The sequence below is a fragment of the Nyctereutes procyonoides genome, unplaced genomic scaffold (assembly GCF_905146905.1).
Source record: "Nyctereutes procyonoides isolate TBG_1078 unplaced genomic scaffold, NYPRO_anot_genome, whole genome shotgun sequence".
NCBI lineage: Eukaryota > Metazoa > Chordata > Mammalia > Carnivora > Canidae > Nyctereutes > Nyctereutes procyonoides.
Window position 1 is genome coordinate 31,292,149 of NW_026575030.1, and position 25,714 is coordinate 31,317,862.

Consider the following 25,714-nt stretch of genomic DNA (forward strand, 5'->3'; position numbering starts at 1 on the left):
TGCTTCTTGTAATTAACACATTGCCCAGAGTCCTGAGGTCTTCTACTATTTCTCCGTTGAGTTCCTAGACCATAATTTATGTAATAACCTTACCCCCTTCTGATAAGCATTTCAACAATTTCAAATTTTTCACCATATAATAATACAGTGAGCTTCCTTAAGCATAGAGCTTTTTATTTTCTTAGGAGTGTAATTACTGAGGTAAATGGTATAGGCCTTTTGACGACTCTTGAAATATTGCCAAATTGCTTTCCAAATGGGTTGTACTTATTTACACTATTGTTGGCAGTGGGCCAGTTTACCTACCACATTCTTCTTTGCATGGAGAGTACTATCATTTTCAATATTTTTGCGCTTTTAATAGGTATTATGTTAGTTTGCATTTCTTTGGTTACCCAAACATTAAGATTAAACATGTTTCCTTACGCACGTTTGCTAATTGTGCCTCAGCCTACGTGAATCCTGTGAGTGTCTTATCTTCTGATAATCATACAGTGTTACCATTACCTTCCAACCACTGATGAAGAGCAGGAATACCTGACATAAGAGGAGAATCAAAATAGTCCTCATAGGATATAGTACGGTTATGTAGCTTCATGCAGAAAATGAGCTTCTAAATGAAATAACTAACGTATGTATGCTGAGAAACAGCACTGATGGATGACCTGCAAAAGCCTTGGAGCAACGTGCCTGACGTGACTGAATCTCAAACACAGAGGCCGGAAAGACCTGTTAGATAATCCCTTCCACCCCCATCAGCCTACACAACTTTTCTGCCGGAATTCCTGATTGCTCTTACTCTGTCTATCCAATTTAAAACAGCTCACCAGTGCACATGTGCTTTACTCTCTCAAGGGCCAGGCTGAGGCCTCCTCCAGACCCCCTTCCTTTCAGAAAACAATCACCAGTGTTTTAGTGAGTTCTTGCTAAGGTCGACCTTACTTTTCAGATTGCTCTCAAACCCTGAAAAATCTAGGCTGACCTAAAATAAATTGTGAAAACAAGTAACATTTGATGGTAATGGGATGCTCTGCTCATAGTGGGCACTCAACAAATGTTTACTGCCCACCCATTCCTTTTAAAAGTTTGGATCTTATCCACAGTGCCAGTGATGTGGATAATACACTCTACTGCTAGCACATGAACTGATTTAAATGTTCCAGAAGGCAATTGGGTAATAAACAACAGGAGACATAACATGGTATTACGATTGACCTAGAAATTCCAATATTAGGAAAACTATAAGAAAATGGTCAGAAATCCAGACAAAAATTTGTGCACAAAGATAATCAAGATATTATTTATAATGGACATTAATAAATACTGGAGAAATTAATGAAAATGGTTATACGATGAGACAGCACTGACATGTCAGTGTTTTGTTGTTTTTTTTCTGGCTTTTATATCCAGTTTTTCACAGTGAGCAGCTATCACTTTCATGACAGATACATATTTTAATATTATTTTAGAAAATCAGATCCATAATTTTAGAACTGTATTTCTTTAAATGGCCACTATGCTCTGCCCATAACTATCTAACAACGTCATGGCATTTGGTTAGAATCAGTACAATTTTATTATTGATAGGGCTTTTTAACTTATTTGTAAGCTATCCTAAATCTGCATCATTGCATAGTTTTAAAGTATCTTCTCTAAGAGCTTTATTAATTACAAAGGGAGAAATGGCAACTTTATACAGGAGAAGTCCCCTTAACCAAGTAATGGTTAACCTCACCAATAATAAGATGTAACATTGTATGTCCTCTCTATGTATGTGAGGTTTAACATGTAGACGCTTCTGGCATCCCTCTCTCAATTTTCATTTCCACAAGTATAAAGTGAAATTCAGAAAGACAAGGTGATATGTGTGAGCTCTCACAGCTGATTTGTGGCCAAGGCCCAGGAATCCTGATTGCTGACTAGGTGCTATTTTTACTCTAGCATTGGTGGTATATATACCTTACACAAATACACATACATATACTTTAATACACTCCAGTAAGAGAGCAGTGACTGTGAGCTTGCCTGAGTTGTCATGGGGAAGACACCTGGATGAGAATGAATAGGTGGGTAAGATAGAGGATGACCAGAGAGATGAGCAACAAAGTTACTGGGCAATTCCTGTCACTTGCCTGAAAGCTTTCTTCTTTTTTTCTTTTTCTTTCTTTCTTTCTTTCTTTCTCTCTTTCTTTCTTTCTCTCTTTCTCTCTTTCTCTCTTTCTCTTTCTTTCCCTCTTTCTTTCCCTCTTTCTTTCCCTCTTTCTTTCCCTCTTTCTTCCCCTCTTTCCCCTCTTTCCCCTCTTTCCCCTCTTTCCCCTCTTTCCCCTCTTTCCCCTCTTTCCCCTCTTTCCCCTCTTTCCCCTCTTTCCCCTCTTTCCCCTCTTTCCCCTCTTTCCCCTCTTTCCCCTCTTTCCCCTCTTTCCCCTCTTTCCCCTCTTTCCCCTCTTTCCCCTCTTTCCCCTCTTTCCCCTCTTTCCCCTCTTTCCCCTCTTTCCCCTCTTTCCCCTCTTTCCCCTCTTTCCCCTCTTTCCCCTCTTTCCCCTCTTTCCCCTCTTTCCCCTCTTTCCCCTCTTTCCCCTCTTTCCCCTCTTTCCCCTCTTTCCCCTCTTTCCCCTCTTTCCCCTCTTTCCCCTCTTTCCCTCTTTCCCCTCTTTCCCCTCTTTCCCCTCTTTCCCCTCTTTCCCCTCTTTCCCCTCTTTCCCCTCTTTCCCCTCTTTCCCCTCTTTCCCCTCTTTCCCCTCTTTCCCCTCTTTCCCCTCTTTCCCCTCTTTCCCCTCTTTCCCTCTTTCCCCTCTTTCCCCTCTTTCCCCTCTTTCCCCTCTTTCCCCTCTTTCCCCTCTTTCCCCTCTTTCCCCTCTTTCCCCTCTTTCCCCTCTTTCCCCTCTTTCCCCTCTTTCCCCTCTTTCCCCTCTTTCCCCTCTTTCCCCTCTTTCCCCTCTTTCCCCTCTTTCCCCTCTTTCCCCTCTTTCCCCTCTTTCCCCTCTTTCCCCTCTTTCCCCTCTTTCCCCTCTTTCCCCTCTTTCCCCTCTTTCCCCTCTTTCCCCTCTTTCCCCTCTTTCCCCTCTTTCCCCTCTTTCCCCTCTTTCCCCTCTTTCCCCTCTTTCCCCTCTTTCCCCTCTTTCCCCTCTTTCCCCTCTTTCCCCTCTTTCCCCTCTTTCCCCTCTTTCCCCTCTTTCCCCTCTTTCCCCTCTTTCCCCTCTTTCCCCTCTTCCCCCTCTTTCCCCTCTTTCCCCTCTTCCCCCTCTTCCCCCTCTTTCCCCTCTTTCCCCTCTTTCCCCTCTTCCCCCTCTTTCCCTCTTCCCCCTCTTTCCCTCTTCCCCCTCTTTCCCTCTTCCCCCTCTTTCCCTCTTCCCCCTCTTCCCCCTCTTTCCCTCTTCCCCCTCTTCCCCCTCTTCCCCCTCTTCCTCTTAAAAAAGATTTTATTTATTTATTCACAAGGGACACACAGAGAGAGGCAGAGACACAGAAGAGAGACGCAGGCTCCCTGCGGGGAGCCCAATGCAATCCCTGGTCTCCAAGATCACACTCCAAGCCAACGGCAAATGCCCAACTGTTGAGCCACCCAGGCGTCCTGAAAGCTTTTTCCTTTTTGTTATTAAATTCTATTTTTTCTCTTTTCAGCTATTTTATAATTAATATAAATTCCACTGTCTCCTTATGCAAGAATACCTGATTCTTACATTATTTTTCCTCCCTAGAAACCTTGTAAAAGCCTTGGGGCAAAAATTTCATCCCTTATCTGAGGGCCCTTTTCTATTACTCCCTTCGAAGAAAAGAGAGAACTTATGTCTACATGAGAGCATACCTAGGAGTTGTTAACTCTCAAATTTTTATCAAAGTATCACTCAATGGTAAACTCAGTAAAAGTACTTTACCAAAATATCTATAGGGCTTTCTACTTTTCAGAGTGTAACACTCTTATTTAATCTATATTTTTTGAAGGAATAAACTAAGGCTCAAAAAAAAATCTGTTTTCTGATGGAAAATGCAGTGTTTGTTCCACAATAGTACGTTGTAATTACCCGTCGTTAAGTCTGTTGTTCATACATGTATTTTTAAAATTGTTAACAGAGAGCGGAAAAAGCAGGAAGAAGATTCTCCAAAAAATACAGAAAAAGGCTTGTGTCAAAGTGATTCTGTTCTTCTGCATGAAGAAAAAATGGCAAAGGAAGAAAAGAAGAAACTGAGAGCGTTGTTAATCCAAACATTCAAGGAAAATTGTCAGGTGGGACTTATAACTTCTCTTTGTTCAGCATTCTGTGGCATAAATGACAGAGGGCTCTATCAGAGGTGGGCCAGTATCACATGAAGCCCAACGGAACCTCACCACAAATACCGAATAGCCCACGCTGTTTGTTCTGTGCTACCCAGCTGGCCTAGGGCATGGGGCAGTGCTCCATTCTCCTGTCTGGGGTCTATTCCTATAGCTACTCCGTGTGATCTTGGGAGACTGGGTGTTAATTTGAGGTGGCTTCCTAAATTACCCTTTTCAGCATAGCATGTAACTAATGACTCATGTAGATCTCTGGTAGGTTTTGAAAGCTTGGCTTCCATAGTCTTCTGGATTATTCAGAAGAATTACTCAGAAAAATCACTTCCTTCTGATAGCTAGGATCTTAAAGCAATGATACACTTCTCCTTTTCATGGTGTGCATTTTATTTTACTCTTTTCTCCCTCTCTTTTACTTTCACTTTTTGTAAAAATTACTGGTCAATTTTTTTATTGACAAATGAGGATCCTCTCCAGTCCATTTAAGCAGAAGATTCTTTCAGTGAAGTGGGATTGACAGCAGTATGCGTTTGGGATTTATAACATTTCAGGTGAAAGGGATTACTTGGAAGATTTGTAAAATGAGAGGGTTGGCTGAGAAAAGATAAATATGGATATTTTATATTTTTTATAACACCCACCCAGAGCCTTAGGCTTTGCTGAAATTCAATGAGAGCTAGTGGAATGAATGCAGGAAAGCACAGATTTGACAAGAGAAAGGACAATGTCACGATGGTATTGAGGGAGCTTGATAAATATAGTACAGACTTATAGAAACCCTGGAAATCATAACAGGAATTTGAATATAATATTGAGAAGTGGGATATGAACAAGAGACCACAGTAGTCTTAAGAAATTTAAAAGGAGAGAGACATGGGGTGCCTGGGTAGCTCAGTCACTTAAGCATCTTCCTTCAGCTTGGGTCATGATCTCAGGGGCCTGTGTTGGAACCCATGTCAGGCTCCCTGCTCAGTGGGAGCCTGCTTCTCCTCTCCCTCATGCTCTCTCTCTCTCTCAAATAAATAAATAAAATTTTTGAAAAAATGTGGTGGAGGCATTTTGGACTGATGGGCAAGAAGTCATAATTATTGAGATATAAAACAAGGGTTTTGGTTAGAGTTTTTGCTTTAGGAATAGAGAAGGAAGAGTAGCAGGAGGAAATGTTAAGAGTTGGGATTAACATTTTGAGAAAGATTGGCAAGGACTCTAAAATGCTACATCCTTTTGGAGACCAATGGAATTGGTATGTCCCTCCTACAATAACAGTTCAGATTTCCGAAGGAATATAGGAAAGGAGATGAGTACTCAGGGGACCATTTAGAGAAGGGGTGAGGAAAACATGCCAAGAAATGTTATCCAACCAATGAGAGATGAGTAAGACACATTTTTTCCAGAAACTTAATTTGTAAATTTCAATGAAGTTCACTGTACAGGAAGAAATAATGCATGTTTTATTTTTTTTATTTTTTATTTTTTATTTTTATTTTTTATTTATTTATGATAGGGAGGGGGGGAGAGGCAGAGACACAGGCAGAGGGAGAAGCAGGCTCCATGCACCGGGAGCCCGACGGGGGATTTGATCCCGGGTCTCCAGGATTGGGCCCTGGGCCAAAGGCAGGCGCTAAACCGCTGCGCCACTCAGGGATCCCCTAATGCATGTTTTAGATAGAAGTGGCTAGCTATGAATTTTAGACACTTGTAAAGAGTTGTACAAAATTCGTGGTCTACCTATTCAGTTTTAAAAAGACCAGCCAGTGTAATTTAGAAATGCGAGATTATAAATAATCTCTACTCCATAGAGATCTGCTTGATCTAAACCTATACTTTGTTTTTAAGTGCTTATTTTGAACTTATTTTAGACTTATAAAAAAGTTGCAAAAACAATATGGAGAATACTTGAATACGCTTCGCACAGCTTTTTCCAATGTTAACATCTTATGTAAGCATATCATAATTATCAGATCTAGGAAATTAACCTCGGTACAATACCATTAGATACCATTAACTAAACTATAGACCTTATTAGAAGGTCATCGGTTTTTCCACTAACGTCCAGGACTCAGCCCATGATTCTATGTTAGAGTATACCTAGGAGTGTATACCTAGGACTCAGTCCGTAATTCTGTTTTATTTATTTTTATTATTTTTTTAAAGATTATTTATTTATTTATTCATTAGAATACACAGAGCTGAGAGAGAGAGGCAGAGACACAGGCAGAGGGAGAAGCAGGCTCCATGCAGGGAGCCCGACGTGGGACTCGATCGTGGGTCCCCAGGATCACGCCCTGGGCTGAAGGAGGCGTTAAACCGCTGAGCCCCCCCGGGCTGCCCCATAATTCTGTTTTGTATAGATGTCATGTCTCCTTTGTCTCTTCCAGTTTTGTGACAGCTCGTCAGTCATCCCTTGTCTTTTATGACCTTAACATTTTTTTTTAAAGATTTTATTTATTCATGAGAGACACACAGAGAGAGAAGGGGGGCGGGCAGAGACACAGGCAGAGGGAGAAGAAGGTTCCATGCAGGGAACCTGACATGGGATTCAATCCTGGGTCTCCAGGATCACACCCTGGGCTGAAGGCAGTGCTAAACCGCTGAGCCACCCTTGCTCCCCGACCTTGACATTTTTTAAGGGTACTCATCAGATATTTTGTAGAGTGTCCCTCAATTCGGGTTCTCTGATATTGTCTCTTGCTTAGATTGAGATTATGCATTTTTGGCCAGATTATTACAAGAAGTGATACTGTGCCCTTCTCAGTCATATCAGAGGGTACATACTGTTAGTATGCTGGATTTCTGTACTGTAAAGTTTTCATTTTTTATTTTATTTATTTATTTATTTTGAGCGAGATCAAGCACAAGCGAGCGTGAGTGGAGGGGTGGGTGGGAGAGGGCAGGTGGGAAGAGAGAATCTTAAGCAGGCTCCATGCCCAGCGCAGAGCCTGCAGCATGGCTCAGTCTCACAATCCTAAAATCATGACCTGAGCTGAAACCAAGAATCAGATGCTTAACTGGCTGAGCCACCCAGGTGCCCCTGTACTATAAAGTTACTGTTTCTCCTTTGGAATGTCTTAGAGGAGATATTGTAAAACTCTGCAAATATCTTGTTTCTCCTTAAACTTTCACTTATTAATTTTAGCATATATTGGAGGATCTTGCCGGCAACATTACTGCATTTATCTTATGATGATTTTGTACTTCGCCTCCTTTCTTCTCCATTTATTAACTGACACTCTTCTACAGAAAGAAAACCTGTCCTTTCTCCCCATTTACTTATTTATTTATTCAGTTATTCAGTTCTTTTATCAATATGAGCTCATGGATATTTATTTTATTCTGTGGGTGATAATCTCTTCCTGTCATTCTTTACTGTTACTCAAATTGTTCTAACTTTAGCCAGTCTTTCAGGTTGACTTCTTTGTTCTTTCAAAATGCTTCCATCCTTTTTTGAGCACTGCTTTTCTTCTGACACCATGGGACATTCTAGGCCCATCTTGTGTTTTCCCTGTCCTAGCCCTGGAATCAACCACTTCTCTGGTTTCTTTATGAGAGAATAGTATTTAGAAAGCAATATCTGAATACAGGATGCTCTCGCAGCTCCTGGGGTGTCACTACTCAGTAGACAGAGCTGGGAAATATATGTGGTGTATACTAACCCACACATGTACACATATTATTTCTTTGTCTATTTGTATACCTATTAAAATCCATGAGTTCATACTGACATCTGTAACTCCAGTGCAGTAATGCAGGGGTCATGCTAGCTTTCCCTCTTCCTTATGTATAACTTACTTCTGTGACTATCTGTATGCTTATTAAAATACTCATGAGTTCATAAAGATACCTTCAACCCTAATCCAGTGCCAAAGGTTTCAGAATGCCCTTCCCCCTTTGATTATTTATAATTCCTTTCTCTAGCAGTGAGAGACCTGGCACTCATTATCCAAAATATATTTATTTATTTAATCCTGATATACTATAAAAGTAGTTTCAGAATTGCTAGCCATACTGCTGTGTAAACAAGTTCACTAAAACCAGAGCATGATATTTGTACATTATTTTCATTTCTAGTCTCATTCAGCCAGAATGTTATTATTTATGTTAGTCCTCTTCTTCCCTTCCCCTCAGTGTTGCTTATGTTTATTTGTAATATTGAGTAAATCTGTAATTTTGGTTTCCCCTGTGTAGGAGTGTAACTGAGACATGGAGAAAACCCACCTACCAGACTCCTCAGGTTTTTACTTGAACTTGGCTAGAGACCTGAAGGTCCTCTGATAAATGCCACAAAGTAGCAGGCCCCCTGGGCTTGTTACCATGACCCCAGGCCACATTCCTACCCTGGGTCTTGAAGGAGCCCAAAGCTGCCCTTGGATACTGAAACTTGAACACTCAGCAGCCTAAATATGATGGCAGGACAGAAAGGGGGAAAAGGCGTAGTTGTCTTGCAGTGAGCGGCTAGATAACAAGAAACTCTTGTCAGCACCCTCGCAGTGATTCACTGGCACAAACCCAACAGCAGGCTATATAGAGGATTTGTAGGAAGACTCTGAAGAGTCTATTTCTAGGAGGAGTTCTAGTTCAAGCTCCTTTAATTCTTATAATTCTTTGTGCTTTGACTCTGAATCGTATTTGTTCCCCCAAACAATCTCTTAACATCCCATTTAGGCCAAGTTATTTAATAGACTTTCTGAGAGAAACTGAGCAGGCCCTCCCATCCAAACAGTTTCAGGTACGGCACTGTGCATGCATCTTCCCCACGTATTTCATTACCAGGTATCTTTGTTTTATCAAAAATACCTGTTTTTGTATAGAAACTTTCTACTTCCATTTTCTATTCTATTTTCCCTTTGATCTTGCAGTGAAATCTCTTGGGGAGATTCAGCAATCCTCATGTCATTGCTAATTAGCAGAAACAACAAGGGATTAACTATGAAACTCTTATACAAATGTCCTTCTTAATTCCCACCCTGTTCTGAAATACATTTTATGTTTTCTTAAGGAAATAATAAAGTCTGTGATCTTTCCTGCTTGTGAAAGTTGAAGAGAACCATGAAAGATGGCCTAATACTAACTTAAATCTTAATCCTGATGGGGGAAGGTTTTGGTTTACTTACTTGGTTGAGTTTTTCTGTTAGAGAGTAAGATAATAGTGACCCAAAGGAATCACTGTTAATGTTGTGCTTACGGCATAGCACCTTCCAAAAGGCCACGCCAGACTAAACCAGGGAGATCTATTGGAAAGGAAGCCTGGATTTTTCTGACAAGGTGATAAAAACTATAGTTAAGTACCTCATTTATATAGCACGATTCATCCCCAGAGATCTCCGTTCTGTTGGGACTGCCTACATGCCACTGAAGGAAAACCATTTCTGAGCAGAAACATAGCAACCATCCTTTCAGTAATGTCGTCTATATTTGGGGAAGGAAATGAAGGAAGAGCCTCTTTGCAAATAAAACTGTAGAGAAAGAAATGTCAGGCATACACATGAAGGACATCGAGATTCTTTTTTTTTTTTTAATTTTTTTTTTTATTTATTTACGATAGTCACACAGAGAGAGAGCTAGAGAGAGAGGCAGAGACACAGGCAGAGGGAGAAACAGGCTCCATGCACCAGGAGCCCGACGTGGGATTCGATCCCGGGTCTCCAGGATCGCGCCCTGGGCCAAAGGCAGGCGCCAAACCGCTGCGCCACCCAGGGATCCTGGACATCGAGATTCTTATAACTCTCCCCTCTACGCTTATTGCCAAAGACCATGTGTGGTATGCATTTTAGGAGGGGTTTGAAACATAATTATGTATTATTTCATACAGTTAATTCCAAGAAGAAATTTCCAAGTAAAATTTTATCAGTAAAGAGGTTGTTTGTCTATTTTGTTCTTTTTCCTTACCCTCACCCTATGAGTCCCTCGCATGTCCCATTCTCAAGGAAGGGACAGTGAGGGCCATTTTACCAAAAAATCGCATTGATGTTTGGCTTTTCAGAATGCCATGAAGCTGTTTTTGATCCAAAGGTTCCAATTCATGTATAAGTAATTTTTTTTTGTCTTTTGATAAAAGTAACTGATTAAATTCTGCTTTTAAAAAAGTAAGAGTCTTTGGCATAAATGGAGCCCATTCTATAAAATTTTATAGTAGAATATCTTTTCCCCTAAATACTAGACATTTCAGGTGAATATTTATAAGGATCTTGAGAACCATATGCGTAGAAACAAATGACATCACATCACTGTCTTACTGTCAGGCTACCCTGGGGGTGAACCTAACATTTATCTAATATATTCTGAGATGAGCTGTACTCTTGGCTTAGTTCGAGTGTGTGTGGCTGGGGGTGGGGGAGAGTGGGCAGGGAGTGCATTGGTAGAGGGGGGAAGGAAGTCTGGAAGAGGAAGAAAGAGGAAAGGAGAGAGGACATGGGAAGCAGCAGGTCTGCCTTCCCTAAAGACACAAGGCCCTGAAAACTGGTCTAAGCTACGTTGGAGAAAGAGCACTGTCCTAATGAATAGTCTGGTTATAGGCTGTATTATAATTATTCATCTTTAAAAGATCCCAGAGTGTTTTGCTGGTTAAGAATTTACTATGTGGTTAAGACTGAGCAATTACTTTCTGAAATTGTAGTATTTCTGAAGTGAGGCAGAGTTAGATTAATAAGCAGTATTATTGATTAAAGTTCTTTGTAGAATTAAGAAGAATTTACAGAATGTCCTTATGTTGGCAAATACATACTCACGCGTTTGTGAGTGAAGTGTAATGATGTCTGATGTATGGGATTTATTTGTAAATACTCCAGAAAAAAAAATGCATGGAGAGATAAAACAAGATTAGCAAAATGTTGATAATTTTTAAAGCTGAATGAGGCGTTTATTCTTCTTTCTGCTTTTGAGTATGTTTGTTAAATTTCTGTAATGAAAAAAAATCTGTAATGATGGTGTTTTTGTTTTAAGTTTAAAAGGGGAAGGAGAAAAAAACACAAATTAAAACATTGCATCTTCTGGGATATAACAAAAATAGCTTTTTGTCTGTAACCAGTGTTAACATTTTGCACAGCAGTGGTTGTCAAAGTTTAGGCCTCTGGGCTTTCCATGGAACCAGGCATGTCCAGGTCTTAGCACTGTGTGCAGAGAACCGAATGTATTTTCCTTAATGTAATCAGTTATAGGGATATTTATGCTTTGAGACAGAGAGCACAATGACTCCTTTCTTTTCTTTGGGGCATAATTATGAAAATCAGGAGTAGGGTGGGTCACAAGTTACTCCTTCCCAGGCTCATTCATTTTGCCTTGATAAGGATCCTCCTCTCCTCTCCCCAACCCCCAGGGACTGCATAGGTTCCTTGGGGCTTTTGCCTAGCTGTAGTGGTCCCCAAAAGGAAAAAGGTACTTCCTTATGTAGCTAGCTATGGAGTGCTTGTTCGCTTTTGGCCAGGGAGCAGCAAAGAGTCACCTGGGGTCCTGGGGGGGGTGTGTGTGTGTAGCTTTCTTGCTGACATCGAGGCAAACCTTGGCCAGCTCCCCTCGACCACTAGTTGCACCACCGTTAGTTCTGTTCGGCAGAAATAAATTGTAAACTTGTTGACATTTTTGTCCTCTTTACAATGCATTGTTTATTTTTCCATGACTGAGAATTTTGATGCAATTATCACTGAGCTTTCTGACAAAAGGGAAATAGCTGAGGAATTTTGATGAGTTCCCCACTTCATTAATCAGAACAAGCATCTCTAGTGACAGGGTTAGAATTACAATGAAGATTAGATAGCAAATTGCTGTTCCACCTAACGTCAATCATTCTCCGTGACAGCAGTGTGATTACACTTCAGGGAAGAGCTTTTCTTGCCAACAGAACGAGGGCAACTCCAGTGCAGGTAATAAATTTAGCAGGGTGAGCTGTCATTTCTTCTCTTGAGTGGAATCCTTAACGATCAAATGCTGTCTTGTGGAAGATTTTGAAAGGAGAAGAGCATTTCCCTTAAAACTTTCTAAATTTCACTTTGTAGTATTTTGTAAATCATTACAGATAATGTATTTAGGAACAGTTCTTCCCACCGTGATTTTCAGGATTTTACTTACCTGTACGAAGCCTTTTTCACCACTACTATGTTAAAGAGATGTGGAAATTAAGAATCCATGACTATATCTGGAAAACCTATCAGAAATAAAACATGGTACGGAAATAAAGGAGGTAGGTAAGAAATAGAGGGAGGTCAGGCTAGTTGTCTGGCTAGTTAGAACATTAAATTCTTTTTTTTTTTTTTTTAGAACATTAAATTCTGAAACAGAATTTATTAAATAGAATGTATTAGACAGAATGTATTCCTCTTCCAACCCAGTTGTGCTTTTCAATAGTAGTTCTTGTTTCAAAGAGCAAAAGGACAGAGCACTGCTGTAGTTCCAGAATCTAGTACTGAAGAGGAGGAGCAGGCCTGGGAACAGCAGGGACTCAGCTGGGGCGGGGGGGGGGGGTTGGGAGAGGTAATAGAATAAATAGATCATGACCATGGAAGTATGCCACTTCTCATCTCTTCTAAATAAAAGCAGAGTGCTAGCATCTTCCAGAGAAGAGGGACTAAGAATATTTTCCTCCAAGTACATTTATGGGACTCTTGTTTGCCTAAATAATGTTTGCTGTGAATCAAGATTAACTAAGTGGTGGGGCACCTGGGTGGCTCAGTGGTTGAGCGTCTGCCTTCAGCTCAGGTCATGATCCTGGGGTCCTGGCATCGAGTCCCGCATCGGGCTCCTTGCAGGGAACCTGCTTCTCCCTCTGCCTGTGTCTCTGCCTCTCTCTCTCTCTCTGTGTCTCTCATGAATAAAAAAATAATGTGTTTAAAAAAAAAAGGCAAAACTGGCTATTTTTGGTTCACATGTTAATTTTAAGTTTTAATGGGATTGCTCTTTTGATTAGACAAGAAAAACCAATAAGTTGATTTGAGTCCATCACTTTGCTGTTACTTCCTTCTATGTAGTGCAACTGAATTATAGACCTTTAAAACTGATCATTTTGCTTTCAAAATCTAAACTATTTTAAAAAAATATATTGACTGTAGCATTTATTAACTCAAATTTTCCCCTCTTAAATTAACATATGCTTTAGCAGTACTCTACCATTGTCAGTTATCACTATGACTTCTTTCTCTTGTGGGATAAAAGAAGCAAAGAATATGCTCTTCATTTTTTGGAGACTTTTTGCCTAATAGATTGGGTCATCAGGATGCCAGAATGTTTCAGTATTAGCCTTTGGTGTACCACTAACTTTTCACTCTGGGAATTTCATCATTAACCCTTCTCTACTTGAAGTTTAGCTTGGTAAGGTAAATCATGATAATATCTGCAGTCTCTCTATATTGTAATGATGGTCTGCAAATTAATAGTGCACGTAATATTGTGCTTACAGTAATGCTTGGAACTTTGTAGACAGGGAATGTAGAAAGCCAAGGACACTATTAATAGTGTTGTTATTGTCTAAGGTGGGTTATGTTTGTATTATTTCATCCTTAGAAATAGTCTAGGATTTTAAATTAGAGATAGCTGTACATAGAATATTTCAAGTCATTCAAGAGTCCTTTAAATGATTCTGGTAGACATAGTATGTTTTCTTTTGACCATGGCACACAAGTTAATTTTTTTTCCCATGCTCTATTTTGTGGGTTAGACAGGCAGGTAGTAATGCAAAAATTCTATCTAGCAGCTGTGTGTCTCCCGTTTTATGACTGGAGGTATATCCTGTATTCAGCAAATCTCCCTTCCTCCTTCCCTCTCTTCTCTTCCCTCCCTTTCATGGGATCTAAGATGAAGGTCTAGACAGTGTGCCCTCATTTGACATAATGGAAAGGGAATGAGAACTTTTAAAGTTTGCCATGGTTTCTCCTGCTAAATAATAATAAAGAGGATTTTGTAATTTGTCTAAATGGGAATAAAACTGAATTCTTGCACTTGCATAAAAAACATTGTTTGCCAAAAGGGCTATTTCTAAGAATTCTAGCATATGCTTACTTGCAATATTAGTCTTTTAATTTATATGCCCTCTTTCCCTATAACCTCTCAAAAGGAGAGATTAAATCTTTGTTCAGAGTTCCCAAATTTAAATCCAATGGTGGCTGCTTACTAAATGTTGAAATAGCAAAATGGTTGTTATTACAGGTAGAAGCAGTAAATACAGTTGACCCTGACAGGGCTAGCAAGTGGTTGAGGCTGGTCATTTAGGCCACAGTGTCACTTTCTGTGAGGTTACATTCTGTTTTATTGCTACCAACACTTGATACAACTCTCAGATTTGCCATTTTCATTCATGGGACCCCGTCCCTTCCTTCTGGGGGCTTGTAGTCTAGTGGAAACCAGTAAACCGGGGATCGTAATACAGTATAATCAGTGTTATGATGGAAGAAAGCAGAGATTGCTCTGGAAACACAGTGGAAGGACACTTGTATTTGGGGAGAATGGTTGGTAACAGGAGAACTTCCAGAAAGAAGGGAGTCCTGAAGTAGTCAAAGAGAGGGCAGAAAGGGAGGACTGAGAAATGAGCATGCACATAGGAAAGGTTAAAAGGTGTGGTTGAGGACAGCCCCGGTGGCGCCGCGGTTTAGCGCTGCCTGCAGCCCAGGGTGTGATCCTGGGGACCCTGGATCGAGTCCCATGTTGGGCTCCCTGCATGGAGCCTGCTTCTCCCTCTGCCTGTGTCTTTGCCCCCCCCCCGTCTCTGTCTCTGTCTCTATGAATAAATAAATAAAATCTTTAAAAAAATGAACTAAAAGGTGTGGTTGAGGTAAGGGGCAAGAACTGAAAGTTCTGTGATGTAGTGGAAACGTTTAGTTTACTGTGAAGGTAGGAGATGTAGGCAGGGACTAGATTTCAGAGAGTTTCTTAGGCTAGGACCATAAGTAAACTTTTCTGGGGACATCCGTAGGCTCAGTGGAACTTCTCTCCCTTGTGATCACATGCAAGTAGCAGAAGATCCCAAACATCCTGAGCACCTAGTCTCTCTAGGCCTGCTCACCGAAGCTCTGTTGTGGTCAGTGGTAGCTCAGCTGTCACTGTTGTTTTAGCTATCTTATTTCCAAGGACCAGAGATCCCTCTATTCTGTCCTCATGGGATCTTCCATGTTCCTTTGTGCAGGACATCAGCAATATTTGTAACAGGAATTAATTAATCAGTTGGTATTTTAAACTCCCAAGACAAGCTGGCAGTCCTACAGGAAGCAGGTATTTCAAGCTTCTCAAACAAGTCACTTAACCTGGGTCTTAGATGTGACTGTTCCTCCAACCCCCCAGAGGACCGATGCCTTACAGTGAGAACTAAGTATTACAGTTTAGGTAATGAGCCTGGGTACCTCAGCTGCGTGACTTGAATACTTTTTTGTCATTATTCACATAAAGCAGTTATATTTTGTTCCCCTTCATCAAGACCACAGTCCCTAGATTTGTTAGAAGAAGTGTGTGGGGGAAATCTGAGGGGACAGCTCCCAGTGTTAGGTGTTAGAGACACCGAAGCTGGTCAGTGGTGATTTTCTACGTTTCCGTTGCAGTGTCAGAAACGGTATTTCTCTGCCTGGCACAGTCTGATCCTTGATCGTAGGATTAAGCTGGGAAAAGCTGGGACCCTGTCCGACTGGAAGTTTCAACTGAAGGTCCTGCGAGCCTGGAGAGACTACACAAGATCCCAGAAGTTGGCACAGGAGACCCAAGCCCTGGAAAATGACCTTCGAGAAGCAAACAGGTACTTTTATTTGGATCACGAAAACCCCTCTGGTGTGTTTAGGACATTTTTCCTCCTGAGGAATCCTGAAGTAAACTCGAAAAATTCTATTCACTAGAATCATCTCATCTATTATAAAATGTGGGGATCACTGCTTTTTCTGCATTAACATCCCAAACTAGAAAATTTTAACTGAGAAAATTTTAATTCAAAAATACTAATGTATATGTTTTTTGTGAAGAAAACAACTGCTTTACCTTTTCCCTGTCCCCTGAAGTCGTAGCATCGTACCTTGGACCATCTTACAATTCGGAAGACAGAGTTTGTTTAATATGCCAGTAATTCCCATTGATGTTTGAAATCCCTGCCTGCACGCAGAATGTTAATTAGGGGCATAGGGACCATGCATCCGGGAGGGCAGACCTGCCGAGGTGCTTCCTCCCACCTTCTGTTCCTTTCCTCCATCTTCTGTTCCACACCTTATTTAGAGGTTTTTGATACCTTTGTATCAGCGTCCTCTTGTACTTGGGAATGACACAGAAATTGTCTTCAAATAAAACTTTGTCCCATCATCTTAAAATTACCAAGTGCAGCTGTGTACCCTGGAACCCCAGTCATGGCTTTAAAAGGATCCATTTGTTTATTTAGGGGGCAAGGACAGTTTATGTTCTGATGTGTAATCACCTCTCCCTCTGGCAATTCTGTTACTCATTCAGGCTGAAAATTTGAATGAATGGTGTGTGAAATCATTGTTACGTGGGAGGAAAGGGTGCCCTCTAGAGTTGTGTGGCCCTGTGACACCATCAGGCCTGGGTGGGTACACAGGAGCCTGACGCATTGGCCTCACAGTTGGTGGGGAAGACAAGGTCTAAAAACAGGACAGGTGTTGAGCGGCATGATAAACTGTGTAATGCATCCCCTCTGCTGCTGAAAGCTTAGCAGAAGAAGTGTCGGCGATTGAGAAGGCTCCTACAAAATGCCAGGAAGGGCTTTATCAGGAAGGTGGGTGGTGAGCTGGACTCTGTATGGTAAGTAGGACGTTCCTCAGTGGGAATGGGGAGATGAGGCGCAATGGCTTCTAGGATAGCCATCCCGGTTGGCTGGAGATCATCAAGCATGTGGTTCTCAAGTTCTCAGCTTGTAAAAGGCCTTGAATGCCAAGACAAGGAGTTTAGGAATTCTTTGTGAAATGAAGGTGAATTCTTGACTCTGTGTGTGTGTGGGGGGGGGGGTTTGTTTTTTTTTTTGTTTAAGTTCTTGACAGCTTTTAAGTAGAAGGATGTCCTACTCAATTTCCCTTTCTTTACAGTATGCTAGCGGGAGTCTTCAGTGGGGGAAAAAAAAAGGCAGCATTGAAAACTCTTTCCCATAATTCATTTCTAAGTTCTCAAGACCCAACGATTGATATAAGAAATTGGGACAATAGCTTACTGAAAAAGGAATGGCTAGCAGGATTTCCTGGGTAAAGGAGGGGAACTGGAGGTGCTGTAAAGGGGAAGCAATGTGAGTGAGGGCACAAAGGGTGTGGAAAACTGAGGGTTGACATTAAAAGTGGCCTGTGAAGTGTACACGCTGAAAGAAACTTGTAGAAGAAAAATCTGAAGAACTTGATAATTTCATTCCAATTAAACTGTTTAAATATAAAAATCACTAAATGAGGATTTCATAATAGCATGAGGTGCCAATTTTTTTTTTAAGATCTTAGAACTTTTTGTCTCGTATCTGTGACTTATTTTCAGGTGTCTATTTTTAAATGTTCAGAATGGGTACTACATTTCTTTAAAGTGCCAGAGTTAGAAAATACGTAACTTACAATCATTTTATTTTATTTTATTTTATTTTTTACTACAAAATATTACAGCAGGAAAATCTTAGAGCAGGAAGTCATCTCAAGGATCGTCTGATCCTGTCTGTCATTCTGCAGATGTTAAAAGCAAGGCTTGGAGAGAGTAAATGACTCTCTCGAGGTCATGAAGGTAAGAGTAGCTAGTCCACGACTAGAGTCTGGTCTTTCAGATTGAGTCAGATGCTTTTTCCTATACCACACTGCTTCTGTGTTAAATGTTAAACTGTATGTAGGTGGTGGTTCCCTGAGACAGCCGTATTTTTCGGTTACATGGCAATTTTAAATGGTTGTGGATGAAAAATAAAGCAGTAATCAACAAATGACAAGTTGTGCTAGAAACGAAGGAGAAGAAAGGCGCTATTAAATACGAGCCATCCTTTGTGCTGCTTTCCTACAAATCCCAGGCTCTCTGCATGTTTTTCTTTGTTCTAGAAATTAAGTTGGGTGATTTTGTTCAAGGAAGGTTGGGATATTAAAGTTGGGGAAAGAGCTCAGAGGTAGCTACTGTGGGCAGAAACCAAGAAATATCAGTGGGATGGAGGATGTCTGGAGAGCCTCTTTCCTGGTTTCATCAGAGTTTCTCCTAGTACCTCAGTGGACACCAAATACATATTTGTTGAATAATAAGTGAGTCAGTGAGTCAATGAGTTCATTTGCTTCCTCTCCTGCAATTTAACTTGGTAGTGTTTTCAAGCATTTTTTTTTTCTACTAATGAGCTCAAGGAATATAACAGGTTACTCACTGTAGAAACTCTCACCAGATTGGCAAACACAGGTGGTTCTGTGGCTTATCCTGGACGTGGAAATCATTTGGTCCTCATGCGCCAGCTCCTGCATCCACATTTGTTTTTGATACCCGGGGTTTTTCCTCACCGGCCTATCGCCCCACACAGGGCCCAGCTTTCCTGGCTTCTTTCTTCCTTCTTTCCCTTCTTCCTTTCTCTCTTTACTTTTTTTTTTCTTTTTTTTTTTTTTTTAAGATTTTATTTTATTCATGAGAGAGAAGGCAGAGACCTGGGCAGAGGGAGAAGCAGGCTCCCTGTGGGGAGCCTGACGTGGGACTGGATCCCAGGACCCCAGGATCACGACATGAGCCAAAGGCAGGTGCTCAACCACTGAGCCATCCAGGTGCCCCTTCTTCCTTTCTTTTTCTTTCTTTCTTCTATTTTTATCTGTCTCTTTTCTTTTAAAAGTAGTTACAGAAATGGTATTATAAAATTTTGATACAGTGTCCTGATACAATCTCAACATTAACAAGTATTCCCAGACCCTGAGGATTCAGTCACTTAGGTAACACCACAAAACCCTGGTGCATACACCAAGTTAGATCCTCTGATGGGGTCGTATTGGCATTTGAACTGAATTTTTAATCTGCGTTGCATGTTCATGTTCAAAGCTGGCTTTGCTTCTGCTATTGCCCCTCTCTCCCTCCCTCTCTTCCATTTATGGCCAGCCGTGGACAAAATGAGGAAGAAGCAGAGTTCATTGTTGGCATCCTCCACCCCCAGCCCTTCTGAGCCCCTGATTTCTCGGTCCTTCCCTCAGTAACCCCCACACTGCCTGTAGTCTTGCCCTCCCTTGCACCGGAGCTCTGGGCCTTTCCTGGAGTATGCTTTGATCCCTTTCCTTTGTCCCTGGAGCCCCTCACACTGTTCCCTGTGACCATCAATTGATGTTATTCCTCTTGGGAAGCTTTCTGCACTTGCACAGGTGGTGTCTGCAAACGGAAGCGATGGGAGTGTGAGGGTACTGTGGCAGGCCCGGGGACAAACTGGCCCTTTGGTAGCCCTCCAGCCAGGGCATTCGTTCGTTCACTCATTCTTTCATTCTGTCGAATAGAATTTATTCTTTTACCAACCAGCTTTACTTATGTTTACTGAGTACTGGGCTCTCTCTTGAACACAGGGAGGGGGACTTGAGAAAAAGTGTTAAATACTTGCCTTCTAGGAGTTTTCAGTCTAAGTGAAGTGAAAAACGGTACCCAAATACTAAAAATAATTGCGACAGAAGGCACCATAAGAAAAATACTTAGGAGTGACATAGACTTGGCTATCATGCGTTATAATCCCCCGAGGAGCTTTTTAAAAATAGGAATTCATGGGGCCCATCTTCTGAGAGAGAGGGAGAATGTGGCTAAGTAGAAGAGGGCGTTTTTCAGTTCGGGGGTGGGGGGAAACTGGTAAACCAGCACATAAGCAGCTTGTGAGAGAGTGGGCTGGGGTGAGCCCACATGCTAGCCTGGGGGTGGGGAGCTGAGCTGAAAATAGACTGTCAGGTATCCCCATATCCCCACTCCTCATTTGAGCATTCTTTAGGACAATCACTTATGGAGCCCCTCAGTGAATCATGTTCGATGCCCTTCCTTCCACGCACACCTGGGTATCCAGGCGAGAGGCCAGAAAGTGCAGGGCATCTGAAGCTGGGCAAGCTCGTCGTGTGTCTGTGAGACAGGCAGGGGGCCCAGACTTGCACTGCCTGGCTCACTTTTAAAACTCTTTCAGACAGAACCGTTGTCATCTTCCACTTTCTCCCTAGGGGCTACTTGAATGCATTAGCTTAACATCCCCGTTCCTGCTCATCCCAAATGCAGCTGTTCATACCGCTGCTGTTTTCATGTTCTGTGCCAGATTTCTGCACTCAATCAGATCACGAGTGTGTGGTTATTTGTCATTTCTCATTTCCTTTTTTAAAAAATTCAAGACGCTTTTTAGTACCTGGTAGTCTTGTCCTAAGATAGTGTTATCTTCCATGAGAATTTGTCTACATATTCAGATGTGTGTGTCTGTGTGTGTGTGTGTGTGTTTAATGAAATCTTTTTTTAAAAAGATACACAACGTGTAGGGTTTTTTTTGTTTGGTTTGGGTTTTTTTTAGGGTGACCCCATTTTTAAGGAGAAAACTGAGGCTTCCAAGCACTTAATCTAGTGTCCCCTGTCTAGTTAGTATTCTTCTTACAGGTTCTAGAACATGCACTGATCACTAAGCATCATTTGAGGTGTTGATTCTAAACAGCATGGTTGATTATTTAAATTCCTATTTAAACCTTTATATTTTATACTCTTAGGTCTGAGATAATAAAAAATATATATTGGTCTCTACACATAGTTCCTGGAACAGAGCTTCTAAGACCCTTGTAATTTCCTAAATGATGATAGCACTAGGAACAGCTCTTGTTCTAATATTAGTCTTTGATCTCTGCTCCTGACACCTAACTCCTTGCTAATTACCTGAGTGATAGGAGTGTCTTTTGTCCTATGAGAGAGTTCTGGGTTGGCTCCTGGAGGGCTCTGGGATGAGGGTTGGTCACCAGAAAGACCAAACCATGATCAGAAACTTGGAATTTTTGGCCTTGCTCCCCATCCTCTTGAAGAAGGAGAAAGGCTGAAATGGAGTTAACATCAATCATAGCTACATGATGAAGCCTCCATAAAATCCCAAAGTGCAAGGTTCAAGGGGCTTCCCAGCAGGTGAACACATCCACATTGACACCCCACATATATGGGGATAGAAGCTCTTGTGCTCAGGATCTTCCCAGACCTCACCGTATGCATCTCTTCATCTGGCTGTTCCTCTGTATCCTTCATCATATCCTTTAATAAACTGATAAACATAAATGTTTCCCTGAGTTCTGTGAACTACCCTAGCAAATTAATTAAACCCCAGGAGGGGGTAGTTGGAATCTCTAATTTGTAGCCAATTGATCAGAAGCATGGGTGATAGATAACCTGGGTTTGTGACTAGCATCTGAAGGTGGTGGGTGGGGAGAATGGGAAGACTTTTATGGGACTGAGCCCTTAGCCTGTGGGATCTGACACTGTCTTTGGGGAGATAGTATCAGAATTGAGTTAATTCTTGGATATCCTGCTTGGTGTCCAAGAGTTGCTGTTGGTGTGGGGAAAAATCTTCACACGTTTGTAATCAAAGTGCCAGAAGTGAGGTATTCTAAGAAAAGATAAAGGAGACACACAGGAGACACACACAGTAGGGGGGAGAACCAGGTTTTTCCTTACATAGGAAGGAAAACAGTTTTTCCACTATATTTGGTCTTTAGGGGCAGCCTTTCTGTGCATGTAGTTATTTAACTGTGATGATCAATTTATATGCCAGAACTTCCCAGATTTCAGCTTGGAGACATACTGGGACAAGATGTTTTCCATAAGGGAACTCTGTCCTTCATTTTATGATTAGCTGGGAACTGTGTTTGAAACCATTTCTTTTGGTTAGCATACCTAAGTATTGCATCAGATTGAGATTTTAGGAAGTTTAAGTGATTTTTCACTTTCAGAAATATTTATGTTTTTAGTGTCATCTTTTAAAAAATATGGAAATTAGCTTATTTGGAATATCACTGCAGAAACAGGAGTAAGACCAGCTTTGTCTCTGGATCCCTAGACTCTGCATTTCTACTTTTCCATCTCAAAGCACAAATGTAGATATTTTAAATACACTTTGAAATCCCCTACATAACCACTAGAGAGTCAGCTCTACACACTATGGTCAATATGTAATTTTTACCCATTTTCTTACTGTTTAGTCTTTTTGATATAGCTGCCGAAATATTTTTCTCTTTGTCTTTTATAGTGTCCAAATTATCTCTTCCATGATAGTTGAAACCCTAGTGCTCCTTTTGGCTGTTTATGCTATAAAAACATGAAATTAACACATCAGGTAAATTTCACACTCCCCCTTCCTGAGCAGATTGATGTAAATTGAATTTCACATTAATCAGAGAGGGCAATATACGTCTTCTATCCAGTGGAAATTTATTATTTTCACTTAAGAAAAGTGCTATAGGCTTTTTATTTGTTTCACTATTTAAACATTGATATATTTGGAACTTTTTTCTTACCTTCTTTGCTACCTGATTTATTATCCTTACTTCCTCTAAAATTTTTATTTTATGGTTATTCAGTCCCATATTAGGTAATTTATTTCCATCAGATTAAATCCCATGTATAAATATTTATATTAGCACCTATATTGTACTTTTATTACAAAAACATCAGTTAATCAAATTGAGTACCTATCATTAATACAGTAGAGGGAAGCAATTAAATACAATGAAATATGCTGTTGGCAGAGTTGTTAGTGTTTATCCTGAATTTTACTATTTCAATTGACTCTACTCTCACTAATTGGTTGTTTCATCCAACTTCTCTGACACAGGTTAACTTCTGTGACTTTAAAGTAGTCTTTTTCAAACTAAGGGTTTTAACCCATTAACGGGTCCTAAAATGAGGCCCAGATGAGCTATATTTTGTAAAGAAATGGAACAGAGCAGAAATGCTAGAATGCACCTAGATATTGTTTGGCAAGACCTTTGTTTCAATTACATATACTTTTGTTTTGTACATACACACATAAACTTGTATATTGTGTCACAGTGTAACATTTTTCTTATTATAGATGCCAGTCAGGAAAGCTTTAAGTCCCTTAAGCATTTAAGAACTCTAGAAATGGGGATCCCTGGGTGGCGCAGCGGTTTGGCGCCTGCCTTTGGCCCAGGGCGCGATCCTGGAGACCCGGGATTGAATCCCACGTCGGGCTCCCGGTGCATGGAGCCTGCTTCTCCCTCTGCCTATGTCTCTCTCTCTCTCTCTCTCTCTCTCTCTCTGACTATCATAAATAAATAAAAATTTAAAAAAAATTTAAAAAAAAAGAACTCTAGAAATGTTCTCCTGACCCATTGACTTAAGAACTTTGATTTTTTTTTTTTTTTTTAACATACAACTCCAAAGAGTCCATGAGGAGAGTTAAGCATTACGGATGTTTAACTGAAATGGGTATCCAAACAGTATTATAGAGAACTTGAGTCATCTTTATAAGACGAAATCAAGTAGTAGTTTTCTCTAAATAATGGTAGATTTTCAACCTCAAAACTGATTCCTGATCTAATATAAAAAGTTCCATACTCTACAGCTTACTTCTTCAGGGACAATAATCATCCACTTATAGATAGAATTTAGACCCCTCCATGCTCGAATTCTCAACTGGCTGTCCCAACAATGTCTCCTGATGGGGGTCCCCTTTGGGAAGGGAATAAAGCAAGCAGTTCCCAGCCTCACTCATTGATGTCCTCTAACATTATGAAGTTTCATAAGTCTTATACTTAATTCGTTATTGACAGCTCACTTGTTAAATCTTGTTCCATTCCCTTTCTCCCAAACCTCTGTCTTCCTCACATTTGCAGACATGGCTGAAATCTCCCTCACACATTCATCTTTTTTAAAGTAGTTCTTTATATGCCGATTTCTCTTGCTCCTTCCCCTCCAAAAGCTCTCAGAAACTCTTTTATGGTAATTTTTAAAAATGTAATATGCTCTGTGACGTGATAGAACTCTTAATTCTGAGATAATCTCTTAAGGTGCCAACGTCCTCTACAAGCAGACCTTTTGCACCAGGGGATTTGATAAAGCGATTCTATTTAGCTTAAATAAAAGGATATGCTGGATCTAAGATGGAACATTTCGGGGACTCTTTTAGACTTGTGTTTCGTTTATATGTTATCAGCTAACAAGCTGTAAATGGCTTCATCTTTTTAATGGAAATACTCTGTTGCTTAGAAAACAACAACTGGCCACTGAGTATAACCGGAAACAAGTTCTCCGACAGCACTTTACAGAATGGCAGCGTTGGCACCGTGTGGAAATCCTAAAGAGAGAGCTGGCCCTGACAAAGGAGGAAACTAGGAAGAAAATGAATGAGCTGCTGGAGGCAGCATCACTAGGGAAACTCAGCACAAATGGGTCATCAGGCATCATTCTACTTGAGGAGGCAGCAACTATGGTGAATCCACTTAGAGGAAATGGAGAGGTACGTTGTTTTTCCTTTGCTTGGTCTTCTGCTTATTAAACACTGGCATTTGCGCTCTGCACTGGTATAGCCTGGGTTATATTAGCCATTGTCAGATTGCCTTGCCTGGACTATCTAGAAGATGTGAGCTGTTTGCGGTACACAGAGGTTATCTTTAAGTCAGTGTTTATTTTCTTGAACCAATTCTTTTTTTTTTTTTAAGATTTTATTTATTCATGAGAGACGCACAAAGATAGAGACATAGGCAGAGGGAGGAGCAGACTCCCTGCGGGGACCCCAATGCAGGACTCGATCCCAGGACCCTGGGATCATGCCCTGAGCTGAAGGCAGACGCTCAACCATTGAGCCACCCAGGCATCCCCCAAATCTTTTTGTATAGCATATATGAACTTTGGTATTCTTGAGACTTGGAGGGACATAATATAGAGAAGGAACTTAAAACAACTAAGTGAAAGACTCCTTCAGGAACAGTTATATAAAGCATTGTTTATTACTCTTTAACTCCTCTAACTTGATCACCAGACATTTCTTGTCTAAATGAGCTTGTGACACACACACACACACACACACACACACACACACACGGGGAATTTTTAAGTTTTTATTTTTCTAATAAGAAAAATCATTTGTGTTAATTGGTAATTTGATAGGAGAAAATGACAGGAAAAAGCAAAGTAGCTTATAATTCTATCATCTGGAAATAACCACTAGTAACATGTTGAATAGCTGTATAGTCTTTTCTCTATTCAGGCATATGCAGATTTTTCTCTTTAATATTTTATTTAGCTTTTAAACTTTCTTCAGTCAAGCTATTGAGGGTATCTGCTTTTTCATAATACATAATACAGAAAAACTAAGGCCATTTTTTTAATAATGTAACTATCATGTTTTTCTGGAAAAAAATGCAATTTTACAATGTAACCTGAGAATTTTCTATATCACTAAATTTACTGCTGGAACATTAGTTCTCAGCTGACAGTAAACCACAGATCAGACCTGCTAAATCAAAATTTCTGGTTGTGGGGCGCCTGTATTTTTTTTTTTTTTTTTTAAGTTTCACGGGTGAATCTGATGAATACCCTTTGATTAAAGACTACCATTCT

The 25,714-nt window shown here is 40.7% G+C and overlaps 1 protein-coding gene across 4 annotated transcripts in view; it reads left to right on the plus strand.

Moving 5' to 3' along the window:
- Positions 1-25,714, plus strand: part of CCDC191 (coiled-coil domain containing 191) — an 89,633-nt gene that overhangs the window by 19,414 nt on the left and 44,505 nt on the right. For all 4 annotated transcript variants that reach the window (XM_055316479.1, XM_055316481.1, XM_055316480.1 and 1 more), the window contains 3 exons: positions 4,072-4,225; positions 15,784-15,974; positions 24,362-24,611. In XM_055316479.1, the coding sequence (XP_055172454.1) occupies positions 4,072-4,225; positions 15,784-15,974; positions 24,362-24,611 (595 nt within the window). The remainder of the gene's footprint in view (positions 1-4,071; positions 4,226-15,783; positions 15,975-24,361; positions 24,612-25,714) is intronic.